Genomic DNA, 18,309 nt, shown 5'->3' with positions numbered 1-18,309 from the left:
GCGGACTTCAGATCAATCAAGGTGAAAAATCGCGACCCCGACGTAGAAGACAGGATCTCTTGGATGTTGGGTAGGGGGTGGCAGTTCACCAGAATGTTCCTGTTCAAAGATCGCAGGTCCACACATAGCCGGATGTCCCCTGTCCTCTTCTTCTTGGACACCACGATTGCGGACACCCACTCTGATGCGCCTGCTTCCTCTATCACTCCCTCCGACTTCAACTTATCCAGGACAGCCTTTAGCTCCCCCCTGACAGAGAGAGGGACAGCCCTGACCTTGTGTTTTATCGGCACGGCACCCTCTTTCAGTCGTATGGCGTGCACGAATCCTCTCACGCACCCTACTTTGTTTTCAAACACAGACTCAAATCTGCCGATGACCTCAGCTAAACCCTCATGTAGATCATCCGGCTGCACGTAGCCGACCCAATCCTCCCTCAGGACTATGGGATCATCCGCCCCCGGGACTAGCATCACCCCCAGCTTGGCCAGATCCTTCCACCCCACCAGGCTCCTCCCTTTCTCAGCCACATAGATCTTCGTTCTCACTGTTCGCCCCCTGAAGGTGAGGAAGTCCCAGAAGTACCCCATCATCTCTATGTCTTTCTCCCCAAAAGCCTTCGGGTTCACATCCGTCTCATGCAATTTCACACCTTGCCACTTCAACTCGTACGTGGTGTCAGAAATCAGGGTAATGGGGGAACCAGAATCGGCCGTAAATGGCAGCTCAACTGCACCAATCAGAACGGAGCCAATAGGCCCCTTCACTCTCCCATCCTCAGCATCAATGGACAATACAATGTCCGCATCAGTATCGGCATCGCAGTCGCTCACCGAGCTCACTTTCACGCTCCCACCAGGTCTCCTGGCTTTGCATACTGCCGCAAAGTGGCCCACTCTCCTGCACTTAGAACAACTCTTGGACAGTGCAGGGCATGTCCTGCTATCCGCCAGGTGATCCCTTGACCCACACCTAAAGCAAGCGAGTGGCTTCCTGCCCCCCCCTTTCTCGCTCGCCACCCTGTCTGGGGTCCTGGATGCACCTCTATGTTTGTCCTGCACCAAGAACACATTAGAAGCCTGGTTCGTGCTCGCAAGTTCTTTCGTGGACACCATGGAGCGTTCAACGGCCTTCGCAATGGCCACCACATCCTTCAGCGACGGATTCCTGCAAGAAAGCAACCGCTCCTGCACCTTTTTGGAATGGCAGTAGAACACCACCTGGTCCCTGAGGTAGGTATCAGTCATCTCCCCGAATTCACAGTCCTGTGCCAACACACGTAGACAGGCAATATACTCCTCGATAGTCTCACCTTCCTCCTGCTTCCGTAAGGCGAATTTGTGGCGCCCCACCATGATATTACCCTCCTCAGAGTATTGCAGTTCGAGCCGCTTAACCGCCTCCTGGTACACGTCTAGAGGGGCAAGGGCCCCCGGAGGGTCCGTATAGACGGGCAAACTGTCAAAAACCTCCTGGCCTGCTTTCCCCAACAGTCCGAACAGAAGCGACTTCTTGCGTGCAGCGCTATAGCCCTCGCCGTCAATGGAGACGATGTAATTCTCAAATGCGCGCAGCCACCCCTTCCACTTCATACATGGCTTACCAGGCGAGTCCAGAAAGAGGGGCGGCACACATATGTTGATGGGTTGCGCCATGGCAGGAGATCAGGTACACGTGGGGCAGCAACGCAGACCCTGGACACTCCCCACCGAACTCGGAAGGACACCACGACCGCAGGGACGTAGACGTCAGGCACTGCAGCAAAGAACGCGGCCTCAGGAGATGGAGGCTCCCAATATCAGCAGAGAAGACGCTCCCCCACCGCAGCTCACCAGCGCAGCACACGGAGTCGTCGGGGCGAGACAGCACCACAGGTCAGCAGGCAGCCCCCAGCAGCACACCAGCAGGGCTTCGAGGCAGGAGGCACAGGCAGGCAGCGGAAAGCAGTAGCCTCAACTGGCGCACGGGAAACAGCAAGGCGAGACCAGCGTGAGGAACAGCACATGGGGACCTCTGGCAGTAATCAATTCACTCGCGGGCCGTAATGTCCGATTTTAAACCCTCGTCGCCATTTGTAGTGTTACCAAATGAGGGAGACCAGACAGGATCGATGCTTTGTTCGTTTATTCTTATTCTTGTAATAGCACACAATTACGGCCCACGAGGAGCAGCGGGGAAACTAACCGCCGGCTCGCGTCCTCGCGCTCTTCTGAACTGCCTGCCCGCCCCCCGACGTCACAGCCATCCTCGACACCGGATTGGCCGGTGACGTCAGGCGGCATGCAAGCAGAAACAGGACTACGGTGTAGGAGCGAAGGTACGTTACTTCACATACAACAAATGCCCAGAAGTGATATGAATTATTTTCCGTGGCTAGTATTATTGCAGGTGTGCGCGTCCCATGAATGCCCACAATGTGTCCTAATCACCACTGCTACAGATGTGCACAGAATGGCCAGAATTGTAACCATACTTATAGAACCATCCCAGTCCAACGAATACCCACAATAGGCAAAAGATTAGCACCGTACCACCAGGACAGCCATTATCATGTGTGCACACTGTTAAATCCTGGATTCCCTAGTAGGCCGAGTAGGGACCCTCGCTTCCACGTCAGGGAAAGGAAGGACACCTTCTCACCCCCTTGGTAGCTTGGCACGAGCAGTCAGGCTTATCTTCAAGGCAAATGTGTAAAGTATTTGCAACCACGCTCCCAGTGTTGACACCACAAAAGGACTCCACACGAGTTTCATATAAAAACAAGTATAAGTTTATATTAAAAGATATACAATGAGGCCACACAATAAAAATCCAACATAGGCGTATTTGACCACTTTTTTCCACCATACCACTGTGACTTAAATCCATGTCGCTGGTGCACTGTTTTTAATCCGGGCAGAGGGTGCTCTCGAATAAAACATATTTTTTGCACCCCCTAGATAGTTTTATTCACACTTCTGCACATTTTGTATTTTCTTTGTGCTGCGCCCTCTCTCACACTATTTTGCTCATCACATGTGGATTTAGAATATCCTAAAGAAATAGAAATTCAAATCATCCCTGAGCTCCTCCCTCTCAGAGAGGGGGTTGTAGCCCTCAAAGGAACTAGGTTTTTCCTTTGAGAGGAGAATCCCATATGATGAAGTATGTCACCTTTGGTGAGTGAATGATTTTGTTCTGAAAAGGGAATTTCCCACAGTTAGGTCTGTGTGTTATAGTCTGTGGCTTACTAAACTTGTATTCACTAATATTTTGTTCATAATAGACCCAAGGATTCTGTACGTGTTTTCTGTCTGACACCTTTTGGGGATATAATCCTATGCAGGTCTTTAAACTTCCCTAGGACCCTCCTGCTTGAAATTTGTTGTTGTGTTAGCGGTTATTAGGTCAGCCAGCTCTTGTAAGTTCTGGCGGTATTAATGAGCAATTCTAGGTGATCCTATGCAGTCCTAATGCAAGGCTATGCAGTTTGTAATGCAAGAATCGGGCACTTTGCATTGTAAAAATAATGCAGTTCGTGATGCAAACTAATGCAATGCGTAATACAACCATCCGGCAGTTCGTTATGCAGAAATAATGCAATGCGTAATGCAACAATCAGGTAGTTCGATCTGCAACCTAATGCAATGCGTAATACAACAATCAGGCAGTTCGTTATGCAGAAATATTGCAATGCGTAATGCAACAATCATGTAGTTCGTTCTGCAAACTAATGCAATGCGTAATACAACAACAATCAGGCAGTTCATTATGCAGAAATAATGTAATGCGTAATGCAACAATCGGGTAGTTCGCTCTGCAAATGAATCCAATGCGTAATACAACAATGAGGCAGTTTGTTATGCAGAAATGATGTAATGCAACAATCAGGTAGTTCGTAGTGCAAACAAATGCAATGCGTAATACTCTCCAGCACTGATCACTGTGCTTGAGGCGGTCTTTCCGCCCCTTGTACTGACTCGCAGCCAGTTTCTGTCAACATATGCCCCCAACACGGATCTGGTGTAAACCACAGTGCAGTTCCCCGCTCTGGCCCTGGTACTGCCACTCCTTGGCACGTACGGGCTGCGATACGAGCTGGGACAGAGGCTCGCGCTACCAGAAGGGGAGACGCCGAGAGTATCTCTCTCCGAGCCCGCCCCAGGCGCCGACACACGTTACCTGGGGGGTGTGACCTCGGTCTCCTCTCCGCCTCTCGCGACTTGGGCCTCCGATGCAACTTGGTTGTTTCCGGGTCGATGACGATATGACGATCTCAGGCTGCAATAGGGCACACGCACACAGCGTCGCTGAGACTCCCTTGAGCCTCGGGTGTGCACGGTCACAGGGCAATCCTCACGGTAGGCTGCACGAAGCACACACACACAGCGTCGCTGAGACTCGCTTGGACTTCTGGTGCCCACGATCACAGGGCAATTCTTCAGAGGGTCTCAGGCTACAAAAAGCACACGCACACAGCATCGCTGAGACACTCTTGAACTTCTGGTGTGCACGGTCACAGGGCAATCCTCACGAAGGTCTCATGCTGCACGAAGCACACCCACACAGCGTCACTGAGACTCATTTGGACTCCAGGTGCACACGATCACAGGACAATCCTCACGAAGGGCTCAGGCTGCACGAAGCACACGCACACAGCGTGGTTGAGACTCACTTGGACTCCAGGTGCACACGATCACAGGACAATCCTCATGAAGGGCTCAGGCTGCAAAAAGCACACGCACACAGCGTCGCTGAGACTCGCTTGGACTCCAGGTACGCACGATCACAGGGCACGGCTTACGAAGGTCTCAGCCTGCACAAAGCGCACCCACACAGCGTCGCTGAGACACTTCTGGTAACTTTTGTGTTCCTGAGTTTCCACAACATGGAGCCAGGTCATCTCGGGCCCTTGGGGTTAAGTTACTTCAGGACACAGCACAGCAAAGTCCTTTCAAAAAGGGGGACACAGCACACAGCAAAGTCCCTTTAGCCTCTTCTTGGTTAAAGCAGCAAACTGCAGGCCAGCCCCAGAACACATAGCAAGGGTCAGTCCTTTCCTTCAGTCTATTCAGCTGTTTCTTCCTTGGCAGAGGTTCCTCTTGACCACAAAGTTGTTTCAATCCTTTACAGTCTTGAACAGTTCCATTCCTGTTCAGTCTTGCTTAGTTCCATTCCATTCCATTCTGTAGTCCAGGGGTTTCAGCTCTCATAGTTATACCCCTCAAAGTCTTTGAAGTCTTTGTGTTCAGGGGTTCACTCACCCCTGTCCAAACCAGTTCTGGGTGCCAGTGACACCTTCTTCCTTTGATAGTAGGGGCCTGAGTCCTTAATCACTCAGCAGGGGATGGCGCCATTGTTTTATGGCTGCAACCCAGGCCTCTTCACCTCCAGGGGCTACTCCTCCCCCTACACTCCAGATGAAGGTCAGCCTGTTGCTGTCTCACCTCCTCCCCTGGGTCAAGACATTCCCCAGATCTTATCACTTTCAGATCCAGACAGTCAATCCACAACCAGGCAGAGACACACAGAAATGTTAGATCACAAAAACCCAGCCACTTCTAAAAGAGTGGTTTCTAAACACACAATGCAAAAACCACCTTCACAAAAAGATATCTTATTGAATTGTGAGTTCAGACATACTAAATTTCACCTCTGCATCTTAAGCCTTTGGGGAGATAAGCTGGAAACATATTACACAGCCTCCCCCGTTCTGTCCTATGGGCAAGATGGCCTTTCAACAGTGAAAAACGAAATGGAGTATTTCACTGTCAGGACATGGTTCACACGATGAAATGGTCCAGTTCGGCTGACCCGACGTCTCACTGGTGGTTTACAACTATCTGCGGCGCCTAGCTGATCGCTCGCACTGATGTCAAGGTACTTTCAGCAACTTCAGTAACTTTGGCGAGCTTTGTTAGTTTATCGGTGTGCCTGACCCTAAGATGGCGGCGATGCCGAAGGAATTCAAGCTACACCAACGTTCCAAAACTATCGTCTGCCCTGGAGAGACCAGAGCGTGTCATAGGGCTGCCTGGGAGCCGTTTGGTGTCCTCTTACGGCGCTGACTATTTCAACATCTGAATGTCATTTAATTATGCATGGCTCGAGATTTGACAACTGGTAGTGTCCTTTACATTCCTGTTTAACCTCTCTGCTGGGGGCCAGCCTTTGAATTCTGATGCTCAAGTATGCATATCTGTTGTGGGTCTTGGCAACATTGCCTCCTATTTAAGTTCCCTGGTCAGTGCTGCAGCCACAAGTTAACACCGGTTTAACCAGTGTGTGTCTCTACGTGCGGACTGTGGAGTGAGGGAGCTGCACACCGCGCTGGGGACAGGATCGATTCCCCCTCCCGGGCTCGTCTGTGCAAGCTGTCATACTACCTGCTACCACCGGCTACCTACTTGGGTCAATACCTTTTACCTGCTACACGCTGCTACACTGCCATCTGTCAGCGAGTCCTATCACACCTGGGCAAATTAAAACAAATTGGCATATGTGTTATGGCCACCTGGAGCTTTATAAGTATCCACATAACGGCCATGCATCGCTACAGGGAGCTGCTATTATCTTTATAGGGGGCCTTCTTGGTGCCTTCTTTTTCTTCCCTCACGGCGCTTTTGTGAGTCTCTTGGCAAATTTCACTAACCAAGCAGACAATTAAGTAGTTACAACATCCCAGGCTCTGCAATCATCTTAAGCGGCTTTCAACGATACCACTTTAGTGCTTACAATCTCTCTCAAAGGAAGCCACTCTGTAACAAGTGTTACCCTTTAACTTATCTATCCATCACTGCAAGTTCATGAACATGGTGGACAGAGACTCCAAACTCTTAAACAAGAGGAACATAGGCGAACCCTCGTTGTCAGACTCACCTATCAAAATCAAAACTGACATCAATAGAACGCTTGACACGATCCTTAATAAATTGGCTGATGTTCATGAGTTGGCGAAGTCCACCAAGCAAGCTACAGGCGCTATCCAGTTGGAAATCACAGCCATTAGAGCAGATATGAATACTGTGAACAACAGGCTGTCTTTAGCGGAGCAAAGGATCAGTGACGTGGAGAACATCTCAACTAAATCTTGTAATGAAATAAAGGCCCTAAGGAACGCAACATCTATGCTTCTTAAACAGATGGCTGAGCTCGAAGATCATAATCGCAGAGGGAACATCCGCATTCTTGGTGTCCCGGAGGGCTCGGAAGACGCCTCATGATCGTACTTAGCCTTCTTGGAGGAGTGGATTCCTAAGTTCACTGGCTTAGCCTTCGACCAACAGTTCGAGCTGGATCGGGCACACAGGTTACCAACCTTCAAGTCCTCCTCAAGACAATTGGTCCGCCCTATTATATGCAAGCCTCTAAGGTACCAGCATACAGAGGCTATCCTTGCTCATGCTCGTAAGTCTTGTCAACTTATTTGGAACGGCCACAAAATTATTTTCACACAAGATTACTCTAAGCCTACAGTAGACATTAGGAAGGGTTTCCTTGTCCTGCGTGACAGACTGAGGAACAAAAACATCCAGTTGTCCTTCGTTGGCCCTTCTAAGTTTAGAATTACAGACAGCGGTAGACCTCTCTACTTCAATGACCCTAGAGACATTTCGTCCTATCTGGATGGCCCTTAGACCCAGGACATGGATTCCTCACAATCTCTTTCTAGCAAAAGGAAATCATCACCGGGCCCAGTCTGAAGTTGGTTTTGCCTGCGCTGTGCTACGTGTAGAAACTTAGCTCATTGCTCACATACGCTGCCAGGTCTATAGGATGTATTCTGGTTTTGCTGTTTGCTATGTTCTGCACCTGATTTACATCTCTGAGGATAATGTCTTACCTCTCAGGTCGGATGCTTTCAGGTTTATACTGTTTTGGAACATGCTTAATCCTCTTTGATGTTATAGTTTCTCTGCTCAGTTCCAATGAATCTGATACTGTCTGGGTTTTGTCATTGTTGCTGGCCTTTTTAGAAGGACCACTCTAGTGTTGACAGAGTTTTACTGTACACTCTTATGTCATTTTGGGAAATATGCGTGAGAAGGAAGTCCACTCAATTCCTCCAGGGGATCGTTTGACGTTCCTGCTGTCGCACCTCCTGCAGGGAGGGAGGTGTGGGAGGGTGACGAGGGGGGGTGGGTCGAGAATACCCAGGAAGTGCAAAATTATCCTTGCTATCTTTGCTTTCATGTATACTGTGTGTTGGGTGCTCTCTTTTTTTCTATGACTTTCCTATTCTCTTCTGTTTCTCCCTTTCTATTCTGGCTTATTGTTCTTTCACTGTCCTCCTTGCAAGAGTACATGTTTCTTTTTGTTCTCCTTGATATAATGTACCTTGGTACAGGTCACGTGCTAATTGTTGCTCTGGAATTGCATATTGTCCCAGTGCTGTGTTCTTCTCTGTGTGTCTGGCTTTTGGCTTCCGGTGGTTTGGTTTGTTTTGCCGCCTACATGCATCCCCACATGATGGCTCACAATAGTTCACATACCTTATCAGAAGATCTTAAGATAGTGTCTTTGAATGTCAAAGGCCTCAACCATACCATTAAACGCCGTAAAATTCTTGACTATTTGGCTAAAACGAAAGGGGATGTTATATTATTGCAGGAAACTAAACTGTCTGAAGAGGATACTGAACTTATTAGATGCAATTGGATTTCACAAATGGCCTGCTCTCCAGCTGTTATAAAGAAACGGGGTGTGATTACTTTAATATCAAAGAATTCAAATATTTCTTTAGAGTCTCAATCACTCGACAATGAGGGCAGACTGTTGGTTACTTGCTTGAAGAAAGGAGAGGACTTAATCCATGGGTAAATATATATGGGCCTAATTCTGATGACCCGAAGTTTTGGTCCGGTGTAGTTAGCACATTGGAAGGGCTCCCTCAGGAAGATCTCATGGTTGTAGCAAGGGATTTCAACATCCCACTAGACCCGATTATCAATAGACAATCCAACTTTCATTACAATGCAACGAGCTCGAATGCCAGACTCTTGGCGCCTCCAACATCCAGATACCAGGGACTTCACCTTTTACTCTATTCCTCACAATTCCTACACCAGGATAGACTATATTTATGTCTGTGGTTCTTTCACTCGGTTAATCGAACATACGGATATTGCCCCGAGGCTGGTGTCTGACCACTCATGTATTAGCCTTAAATTGGTGGGTTGTCATAACGAACTTGTGCCTAGGAGATGGCGGTTTAATGATGAGGTTCTATCTGATCCGGTGGACAAGAAAAGGATGGAGGAGGCCATTATGGATTATCTCAGCCATAATAACATCTCTGAAACCAACATAAATAATCACTGGGATGCCTTAAAGGTCACCATTAGGGGATTGATAATTGAAATTAAAACAAAAATAAATAGACGTATAAATTTGGGCCTGATCCAATTAGAACAGGAGATTAAAAGTCTAGAATCAGCTCATTCGAATGCTTTACACGACTAATTTACTCACTACTTTGCAGAAGAAATATGAATATAATAAGAAATTAAGCGAACGTGCGGGGGTGTGGGTCAATAAATTCAAAGCTCTGAACTTATGTGAAGCCAATAAGGCAGGTAAATTACTCGCTTCCTACCTTAAACACAAACAGAATCAACAGGTTATCTCATCTATTAAAGACTCTAATGATCAAATCCATACCAAACATAAGGACATCCTCAATACTTTTAAATCGTTTTAGCAGCAGCTATACAACAATAATCAAACTTTCAACACAGAGGAGTGCACCAAATACCTTGATAGCCTCAAGTTACTGCTGCTTTCAGAAGAAAACAGAATCATGCTAGAACAAGAAATTAGTGAGTTAGAAATCAAACGGGCTGTAAAGTTATTGAAGAATAATAAAACTCCCGGGCCCGATGGCTTCTCTGCATCATTTTATAAGGCCTTCTTAGATCATTTGAACCTAACTTTAGAGCAAGTTTTTAACCATATTGTTTTTGATGGTACACCACCAGATTCTATGCATGAGGCTAATATAATAGTTATTCCAAAGGAAGGGAAAGATCGAACTATGCCAAAAAACTATAGATCTATCTCCCTTATCAATGTAGATTGTAAGATATATGCAAAGATTCTGGACGCTAGACTCAATTTGGTTCTTCCTAAACTGATAAGTAGCTCCCAAGTTGGGTTTCTCCGCAATCGATGTCGAACGATAACATACGCCTGCTATGTCCTGTTTTGGAGAATGCCGCTACCAAACCTGAGCCATCAATCGCAATTACATTGGATGCTGAGAAGGCCTTCGATAGAGTCTCGTGGGCTTTCTTGGAACAGTGTATGCTTTCCTTCAACTTGGGGAAGGCTTTCTCCTCTATGGTTCTGTCCCTCTATTTGAATCCATCGGCCCGTATTGCTGTCAATGGTTCTCTATCCGACCCCTTTTGCTCTACACCAGGGCACTCGACAGGGCTGCCCTTTATCCCCCTCACTGTTCCTGTTGGCACTTGAACCCCTTATTCAGAGCATTAAACTAAACCAGAGTATTAAAGGTGTGAACATCCATGGCGTTCAGGTGAAATTAGCCGCATGTGCAGACGACATCTTAATAGTAACAGAACAACCAGGACAAAAAAGCTAGGATTAGTATTAAAAAACTGAGACTTGATAAAACGCTAGGAGGTGTAAATCTCGCAGATTTTAGAATATACCTGTATGCTTTTTTGGCCAAACAAGGCTCATATTGGATCTCCGCACCTGGCGATTATGTTCCTGTCTCGTTGGAGATAGAGAGAGCTATTCTTAATAACCTGAACCCTTTCTCACTCCTCACAGCCAATCGCCTTTATCCCTCTTGCTCTAAGTCCATTTTTAAAAATACTGAAATAGCACTCTTGAAAATAGACCAAAAGTTGGAGATCAGTGTCAAAGGCTCCAAAATGGAATCATTCTGGTACAATAATAATAAAGTACTCTACAAGGGCAAATGTTTGGACTTCGATTCTTGGCTTAAGACGGGGGTGTTTTTCCCTTGTCAATTAGAAAATGCCTCTTATCCAATAACGTTCTCAGATCTCCAAGCTAGGTACAATTTAGCCGATATTGAATTCTATAACTTTCTAAAAGTACCAGCCGCCATATCAAAATCCAAACTATCCTCTACCCTGCCTGCGCTACCATTGTTCGAAACTAAAATTAACAAGCTAGGCCATCAAGTTTCTCCAATATATAAACTCTTGCGCCCCAAAACCTCGAATCTCAATGCTCATGTGGTTGAATTTTGGAACATGCATTTCTTTGTTCCTTTAACTGACACTTTGTGGGCTAAAGTATGGCACTCTGTCTCACGTAACAAGATGTCTCCAGTACTTTCCCAGACCAAATATTGGCTGTTACACAAGGCCTTTTGGACGTCTGCACGTTTATTTTCTTTGAACATACGAGATGACACACTGTGTTGGAGTTGCAAACATGAAACGGGGGACTTAGCTCATCTTATTTGGAGTCCTTTTTCTGATAAGGTCTTTGCATTTTTGTCAAAATTATTTAAATGTACATTGGCTAAAGAATTCTCCACCCTGACTATGGTATCTCTGAGGGTTGACCTGGACTCTGATGGCGACAAAGCTCTCCTGGACCTCTTGTTAACGGCAGCAGTGAAAATGGTCCTTGCTAACTGGAAGGACACAAGTAAGGCCTCCTACAAAGGATGGATAAATTGGGTTACTCACCTGAGAGGTGCGGACAATGTGCCCTTGCAAAACTCACCTTGGAGATCCCCTTCTAGACCAATGTGGTCCACTCTGGACAATTACTTTGACTCTCACAAACCCCCGCGAGCTTCCTTGCAATCCTATTGTATACCCTTGTTATATTTCATAATGATGAGTTATGTGTGGTTTCCCTTATCTACACAGGGTACATATGATATAGCTGGATTATCCTGTTGTCAAGAACTTCAAGGAAATTTCTAATGTATGAACTCTTGCTTCTCCTCTGCTCATATTTCTTTTCTTTCTCTTTATTCTTTCCTTTCTTCAACTTTCTTCTCTCTTTCAGGAACGATTGTAAGAGGTATCTCTCAGGTTTAAATTTTGTGCAGCCAATGTATTTTTGCTATTCCAGTGTCGACCTTTTGGCGTATGCACACCATGTCCTTATCTTAACATTGTTACACACCAATGGGTTGTTCCTGATTCTCTCTCTATTTCAAAATCAATAAAGCACTTGAAATAAAAAAAAAGGACATGGTACACACCTCAGTACATGTCCTACTTTTCACATACACTGCACCCTACCCAGGGGGTGTCTAATGTGCATAAAAAGAGTAAGGTCTGGCAAGTGGGTGCACTTGTCAGGACAACATGGCAGTTTAACAAACTGCGCGCCGGCACTGCAGTGGCAGACCTGAGTTCTCTCTTTAAGGCTACTTGTGTGGGTGTCACAATTAGTGCTGCAGTAGCAGCATTTGCATTACCAGCCCTGGCACACATAGTGCACTTTACTAGGGACTTTACTAGTAAGGCAAACATACCAATCTTCGACAACCAATTACCATTACACTTTACACAGGGAGCACTTGCGCGTTGACACTGATCAGCAGTGGCAAAGAGCCCAAAGCATCTAAGTTGGCAACACCATGTCAGAAAAAAGGTCTAGGGGAAAGCAAACAGTTTAGAGAACTTTAGCCAAAGAGGGCCAAGTCCAACACACACTATGTCCCAGGACTGACCACCATTCTTTCAGGACCAAAGTTATGCTAGAGATTGGCAACATCATACCAGGATTTACTACCTTTATACCATGGCTAACATTTTACCAGTGGTGGTCAGCATGCCATGGATGCCCACAAGTTGCCAAGAAATACTACCATTATGTGAGTGACAGCATTTTACCAGGTTGAACAATAGGTATCATGACATAGATGTTCACAGTTTGCTGAGAGTTAACCATCATGTATTTTTCCACAGATGGACACTGGACATCATTTGATGGATGCCTGTAAGTTGTCAAGAATTACTACTATTGTGCCAAGGCCAGCATTTTATTAGAGTGGACAATGGGTTTCTACACTTTGATACGCTTACATGTTGGCAAGATGTACAATCATGGTGTCCATTTTACCAGGTTTGGTGGACAGACAGTATCTTCACATGGATGCTCACATGGCTGCACACTAGCTGGCAATATTTCGCTCCCTTGTTTGAGGGCAGCATTATACAAGGGAGGGCAATGGGAACACATGTGCACATCTATAAATGCAGAGCATCCACATGTCATTTTTTTGTTGTTTTTATTTTTTTAAAGTACCACCTTATTCCAGTCTGACTACTGATTCTTCTCACAGCTGTCACTCTTCTTCCTCAAAAGGTCTACTCCTGCTTCCTATTTTTGTTTATAGGGTGTGGAAGAGACAGACTAGAGAACCATGCATGGCCACAAGTAAGTGGGCAAGCTGCACCAGGAGTGCTATGTGAGGGTGGCGAAAGAGCAAGTGGGGATGCCAGAGAGAGCCGTTTGCAGCAGGAGTGTCTGGGGGGTGGTGGGGGCGTGTGCAAAAGGAGCAAGCTATAGTGCGGTGGGCATAGGGTGACCAACCATCCTTAAATTTCACGGACCGTCCGTGATTTGGATTTCACGTCTGTTGTTCGTGATGATACCTTTCACTGACACCTTTTGTCCGTAATTTTGGAGTTTGAAGGGAGCCGCACTGTTACCCTGCAAGAAGCCTCAAATCCTTGACGGGGCGAGAACCCCCAGTTTTTTTCATCACACTTAAAGCCCTGGAAACAACCCCTTGTCACAGTCACCTCCCGTCCTGGCACTGTGCTTCATGCATGACTCATGACTTCCAAGTTTTCAGATTGCTTATGTGTAGGGGCATAGTGAACCCTCCCCCGACCCCATCCCTTGCTTTAGGGACTGCAGCAGGGGTGAAGTTCTTGATGGATCTCTTCTGCCTGCAACTCTGCAGACAAAGGCTCAGCTCATAATTAATGTGAAAAGGTGCGTGAGTGAGTAAGTGAAAAGATGGGTGGATGGCTGGATGGATTAGTGAAAGGATGAGTGGGTGAATGAAAGGGTGAGCGGATGGATAATGAGAGAAACACTGGATGGCTGAGTGAGTGGAAGGATGGATGAGAGAAAAGGTAAATAGATGGATGTATGGGTGAATGGGTAAAAGGGTGGATTGATGAGTGAAAGGATAGATGGATGAGTGAAAAGGTGGATGATGGGCGAGAGAATGGGTGGATGGATGAGTGAAATGATGGATGGATTGATGAATTGATCAGTGAAAGGCTGAATGGATGGATGGACGATTGAAAGGGTGGATGCAAGGATGAATGATTGAGTGAAAGGGAGGGTACATGGAAAAAGGATGGATGGATGAGTGAAAGGGTGGATGGATAAGAGGATGGATGGATGAGTGAAAGGATGGATGAGTGATAGGGTGAATGGATGGATTCATGAGTGCATGAGTAGACGGAAGGGTGGGTGTATGGAAGGATGGATGGCTAAGTGAAAGGGGATGGAGAGAGAAAGGGAGTATGGATGGATGACTGAAAGGGTGAATGGGTGGAAGGAGGAGTGACTGGGTGGATGGATGAGTAAGTGAAAGGATGGCTGGGTAAAGGGGTAAATGGCTGGATCGATGAGTGAATGGATGGATGGATGGGTGGAAGAGAGGATGGATGAGTGTACGGATGGATAAGGTGAAAGGGTGGATGGATGAGAGAAAGGGTGGATGGAGAGATGGATGAGTGAAATGATGGATGGAAGGCTACATGATGGATATGTTTGCAAATGGTTGAATATGTTTGGATATGGATGGGCACACAGATGGAAGGAAAGAATGAATGGTGAAAGACTGAATGATGGATGAAAGAATGATTACATCTTGTAGCCCCTATTATCTTAAGTAACATTTTCTTTACATTGACTTTCACATTTGTATGAGCCATTGTCTCTATATAATATATGTGTGATGTAACGCACTCCGACATCCTGCGCTACATACTTGGGATGAGTAGCACTATAAAAGAAATTAAATACACATGAGAGAGGGTCTATGTGAAGATGAGGGGCACCATTGGAGGGTGGTAGCAAGGCCAGACTGACCGCACCGTGCATCAGCGTTTCCCTGGGAGGCTGGAAAGGTGGGGGGGGGGCAGTTTTGTTACTGGGGCTGGCACTGCAAAGTTCCTTGTATATCCAGCAGTTTGCACGCAATTATAAAAGCGGCCTTACTTATATTCAGGTGTGGGTAACAAGTGTCTGGTGACTAATGTACAAGCTGGAGTGAGATGGGAGTTTTTAATCATCTAACGTAGCACAGAGGGTTAATATGCCTGCTGCAAAGAATATGTACCCTGCATATCAAAGAATAGTATTTTATGTGCAGATCTCAGTGGGTTACTACTTTTGTCACTGAGATTCTTTTGTTACTGTGTAGTTCATAAGTTACATACGTAATTTAGCACAGTGAGCTATGAACTGCCACAAAAGAGCTGCATGCAAGCTGCATGGTGGGGTCACAAAGTTACGTTTCCTTTCCAGTCTTTCATTATCCTGATGTTGCTAAAAAGGTTTGTTAGGATAGGAATACATTCTTATCATTAAAGTTAACCCTAACCATGGTGTTATGTTCTGAATCCTGAGTTTGTGCTTCTTCAGACCAAGCACTCTTAAAAAATGCCTACCGGTATAGGTGACTTGCATCCTACACCTTGTAGTGCCCTTTGCCTTAAGTAACATGTTCTATACACTGATTTACACACATATGATTCATTGTCTCTGTATGTGTGTGTGATGTAAAGTGGTCTGACATCTTCTACTGCTACGAGAAAGGTTACAAAACAAATGATATACACATGAGAGATGGACTGTGGAGAGCTGAGAGGCACTGGTGGTGATAGTGAGGCAATCACTGAAGAGCCCCATCAAAGATTGTCGTATCCTGGTGCACAGTAAAGTCATTTTTTATTATGCTTCGAAAGCTAATACAATTAATATATAATGACAAATGTGTCGACACAGCCTACTCTGCGCCAGCCGTTATTATCGAGTCCGTCGGGAGCCTACTACAGCCGGATTTGGACTGTAAAGACTGCACCTTCTTGCGAATATCAAGAATACACTTGAATAATTCTGGAAAGATCAACACGATCATCTCTCATTTACACCTCATAGTGACTGTATAAGAATTTCTTTCCCATTTATAGTATATATTCTGATAAAGAATTTGGGGATTTCGACCACGGTCATCTTTGCACCATCAGTGCTCCTTTCAGTGCAGTTTAAGACTTAAGGTCTAGTGCTACCTTTTATATGCCCTGAAGAAGTCCGCTTCAAGGACGAAACGCGTCGGCTGTATTTTCAAGAACAGATTGTATTTATACTCCAGTGTTTTTTAAAAAAAGAAAGAGATTAATTATAAGTGTTGTAAATAAAAAATGACCTTTTCAAAATTATATTCACGCTGGGAATGAATTATATTATTATCTTCCCCTCTTTTCTTAAAGTGTGGTGCACCTGTGCTTTTGAATTAAATATAATGACAAATGTGTTGTAGAATGCACCTTTCCCAAATTTTCTTGGTGGTGTGACAACAAAGGCTGTAAGCTGTCAGTTTGTTTGTAACACACAACAACTTTTAACCCCTTCTGTGCCACGCCCTTTCCCCCTCCTATGCCGGGCGTTTAATTAGTGGGTGGGGTTCATGACGAGATAGTCTCGTCATGGGCACAGCGCGACCGTGCTCCATGACGAGACTATCTCGTCATGGGCACTAAAGAGGATAGAATATCTGTAAATAAACAGTGCACATGTTTCAAAACATATCCGCAGTTAGGAAACCACAAATAGACCACTTGTTTGTAATTCAGGAGTGGGCTGGAAACAAAGTTTTAATAGGATCAAAACAATCAAGACACTTTACTTGGTGATGTTCAAAGGATACATATTTGCTGAAACCACATTTCCACTCATTAGGATTTGTGCGCTATATAGATTTATCAGTAAAACTTCATGATGGCATTTTGCTTCCATTGAAAATGTTCTGCACGTAAAAAACAGTGCCTCCTTCTGCCCTACAATAATGCCTCAACAGCTTATACAGTTTCTAGTCTGTAGCACACTTCTGTGCATCAATGAGAATCTGCTGTTTAAAGCTCGCAGAAATGAAACAGCCCAATCAGTATACTATTTCCAATATACAGCTAAAATGAGGAGGGCTGATATAGGGCTAGCCAGGGCATTATATAGTAATATCAACTCCTATCTAACTGTTCTGACCCACAATAATACCATAACACTCAGCAGTGTGTAGCCAATTATATCTCTTGCAGACTGGTTAATAACTCCCTTCTCCTGCTTAATGCTCTTACCCTCATATAAGACCTCTCCGGTATGGGTCTTATCCATCACTCAGTACCATACCAGCCTCTATACCAGTCCTCACCTGCTGAACCAGGGCTCGAAAAATCCCCAAAATAGTACTAGACCTGCAGGTCCAGTACCTTGAAAAATCTCCTCCATCTAACTGCAACCTACTTGACCTGTGTCTCTGAAAGCCGAACAAACATGACAAGATAACAAGATTTAAAGACATCTTTATTTTTCATTCACTTTGTGAACAATAAACAGGCCTTTAAATCTTGCTATCTTGTCACATATGCTCCGCTTTTAGATACTGAGGTCAAAAGTTAGTTTGTTTTCCTACTCGCCAGAAAGGGTGTATAGGACCTAAAAATAGCTCGTCCTCATTGAATCTGGCTTGCAAATGCAAGCGGGTGAGTGGATTTTTCGAGCCCTTCAACCAGAAATGGAATGCTTGAAGCGATCTGACACATAAAGCTGGTCACCCTGTGGACTGCATTCTAGTCCAGCACTGCAGGTCCCAAATAGTTGCATCCTATGCGTGCCACTTTACTTCTCACAATGTCTATCTAAACAGTTTTTCCTGACAATTTCTCTTACCAAACATGCCTGCTTAGGACCAAGAATTGTAAACAAAATATCAGACTGGTCAACCAAGTACAGTAACCATATAAATATATAATTATCATATGAAATACCACAAAAGACCTGCACAATTGCCCAAAGCTGCGCGTATACTGAAAAATGTGAAGCGTACGATTGTCTTAACCTAATATAAACTTATTTTGACTTGTACTTAAGTGGTTGTCTATTTACTTACTTATAAACTATTGCGTGACCTCCTCTGATGTGTCTGTAAAACTTAACTTTTGTCCCGAAGTTTTGCTCTGAATTTTGACTTCCTGTCTTGAATTTTTGTCCTGAATTTTGACCCATTGTCCTGTATTTTTACACTCACCGTCCTGAATTTGCACCGATGCCAGTTAGTCA

At 45.3% G+C, this 18,309-nt stretch overlaps 1 protein-coding gene across 7 annotated transcripts in view; it reads left to right on the top strand.

Annotated features, from left to right (window-relative positions):
- Window positions 1-18,309, top strand: part of EFCAB7 (EF-hand calcium binding domain 7) — a 367,307-nt gene that overhangs the window by 3,316 nt on the left and 345,682 nt on the right. For 2 of the 7 annotated variants that reach the window (XM_085602395.1, XM_085602397.1), the window contains exon 2: window positions 12,912-12,942. The exons of 2 other annotated variants lie outside the window; for them this stretch is intronic. Coding sequence is in view for 1 of the 5 variants with exons in the window: in XM_085602393.1 (XP_085458519.1) it covers window positions 13,370-13,383 (14 nt within the window). In the remaining 4 variants the exon portion in view is untranslated. Of the gene's footprint in view, window positions 1-2,272; window positions 2,318-12,911; window positions 12,943-13,367; window positions 13,384-18,309 lie in introns of those variants that run through there. 3 more of the 7 variants (XM_085602396.1, XM_085602398.1, XM_085602393.1) reach the window with 3 other exon arrangements.

Source organism: Triturus cristatus, chromosome 4_2, assembly GCF_964204655.1.
Source record: "Triturus cristatus chromosome 4_2, aTriCri1.1, whole genome shotgun sequence".
NCBI classification, from domain to species: domain Eukaryota; kingdom Metazoa; phylum Chordata; class Amphibia; order Caudata; family Salamandridae; genus Triturus; species Triturus cristatus.
The sequence above is the reverse complement of the archived record's forward strand: the minus strand, read 5'-3'. Positions and strand labels throughout refer to the sequence as shown.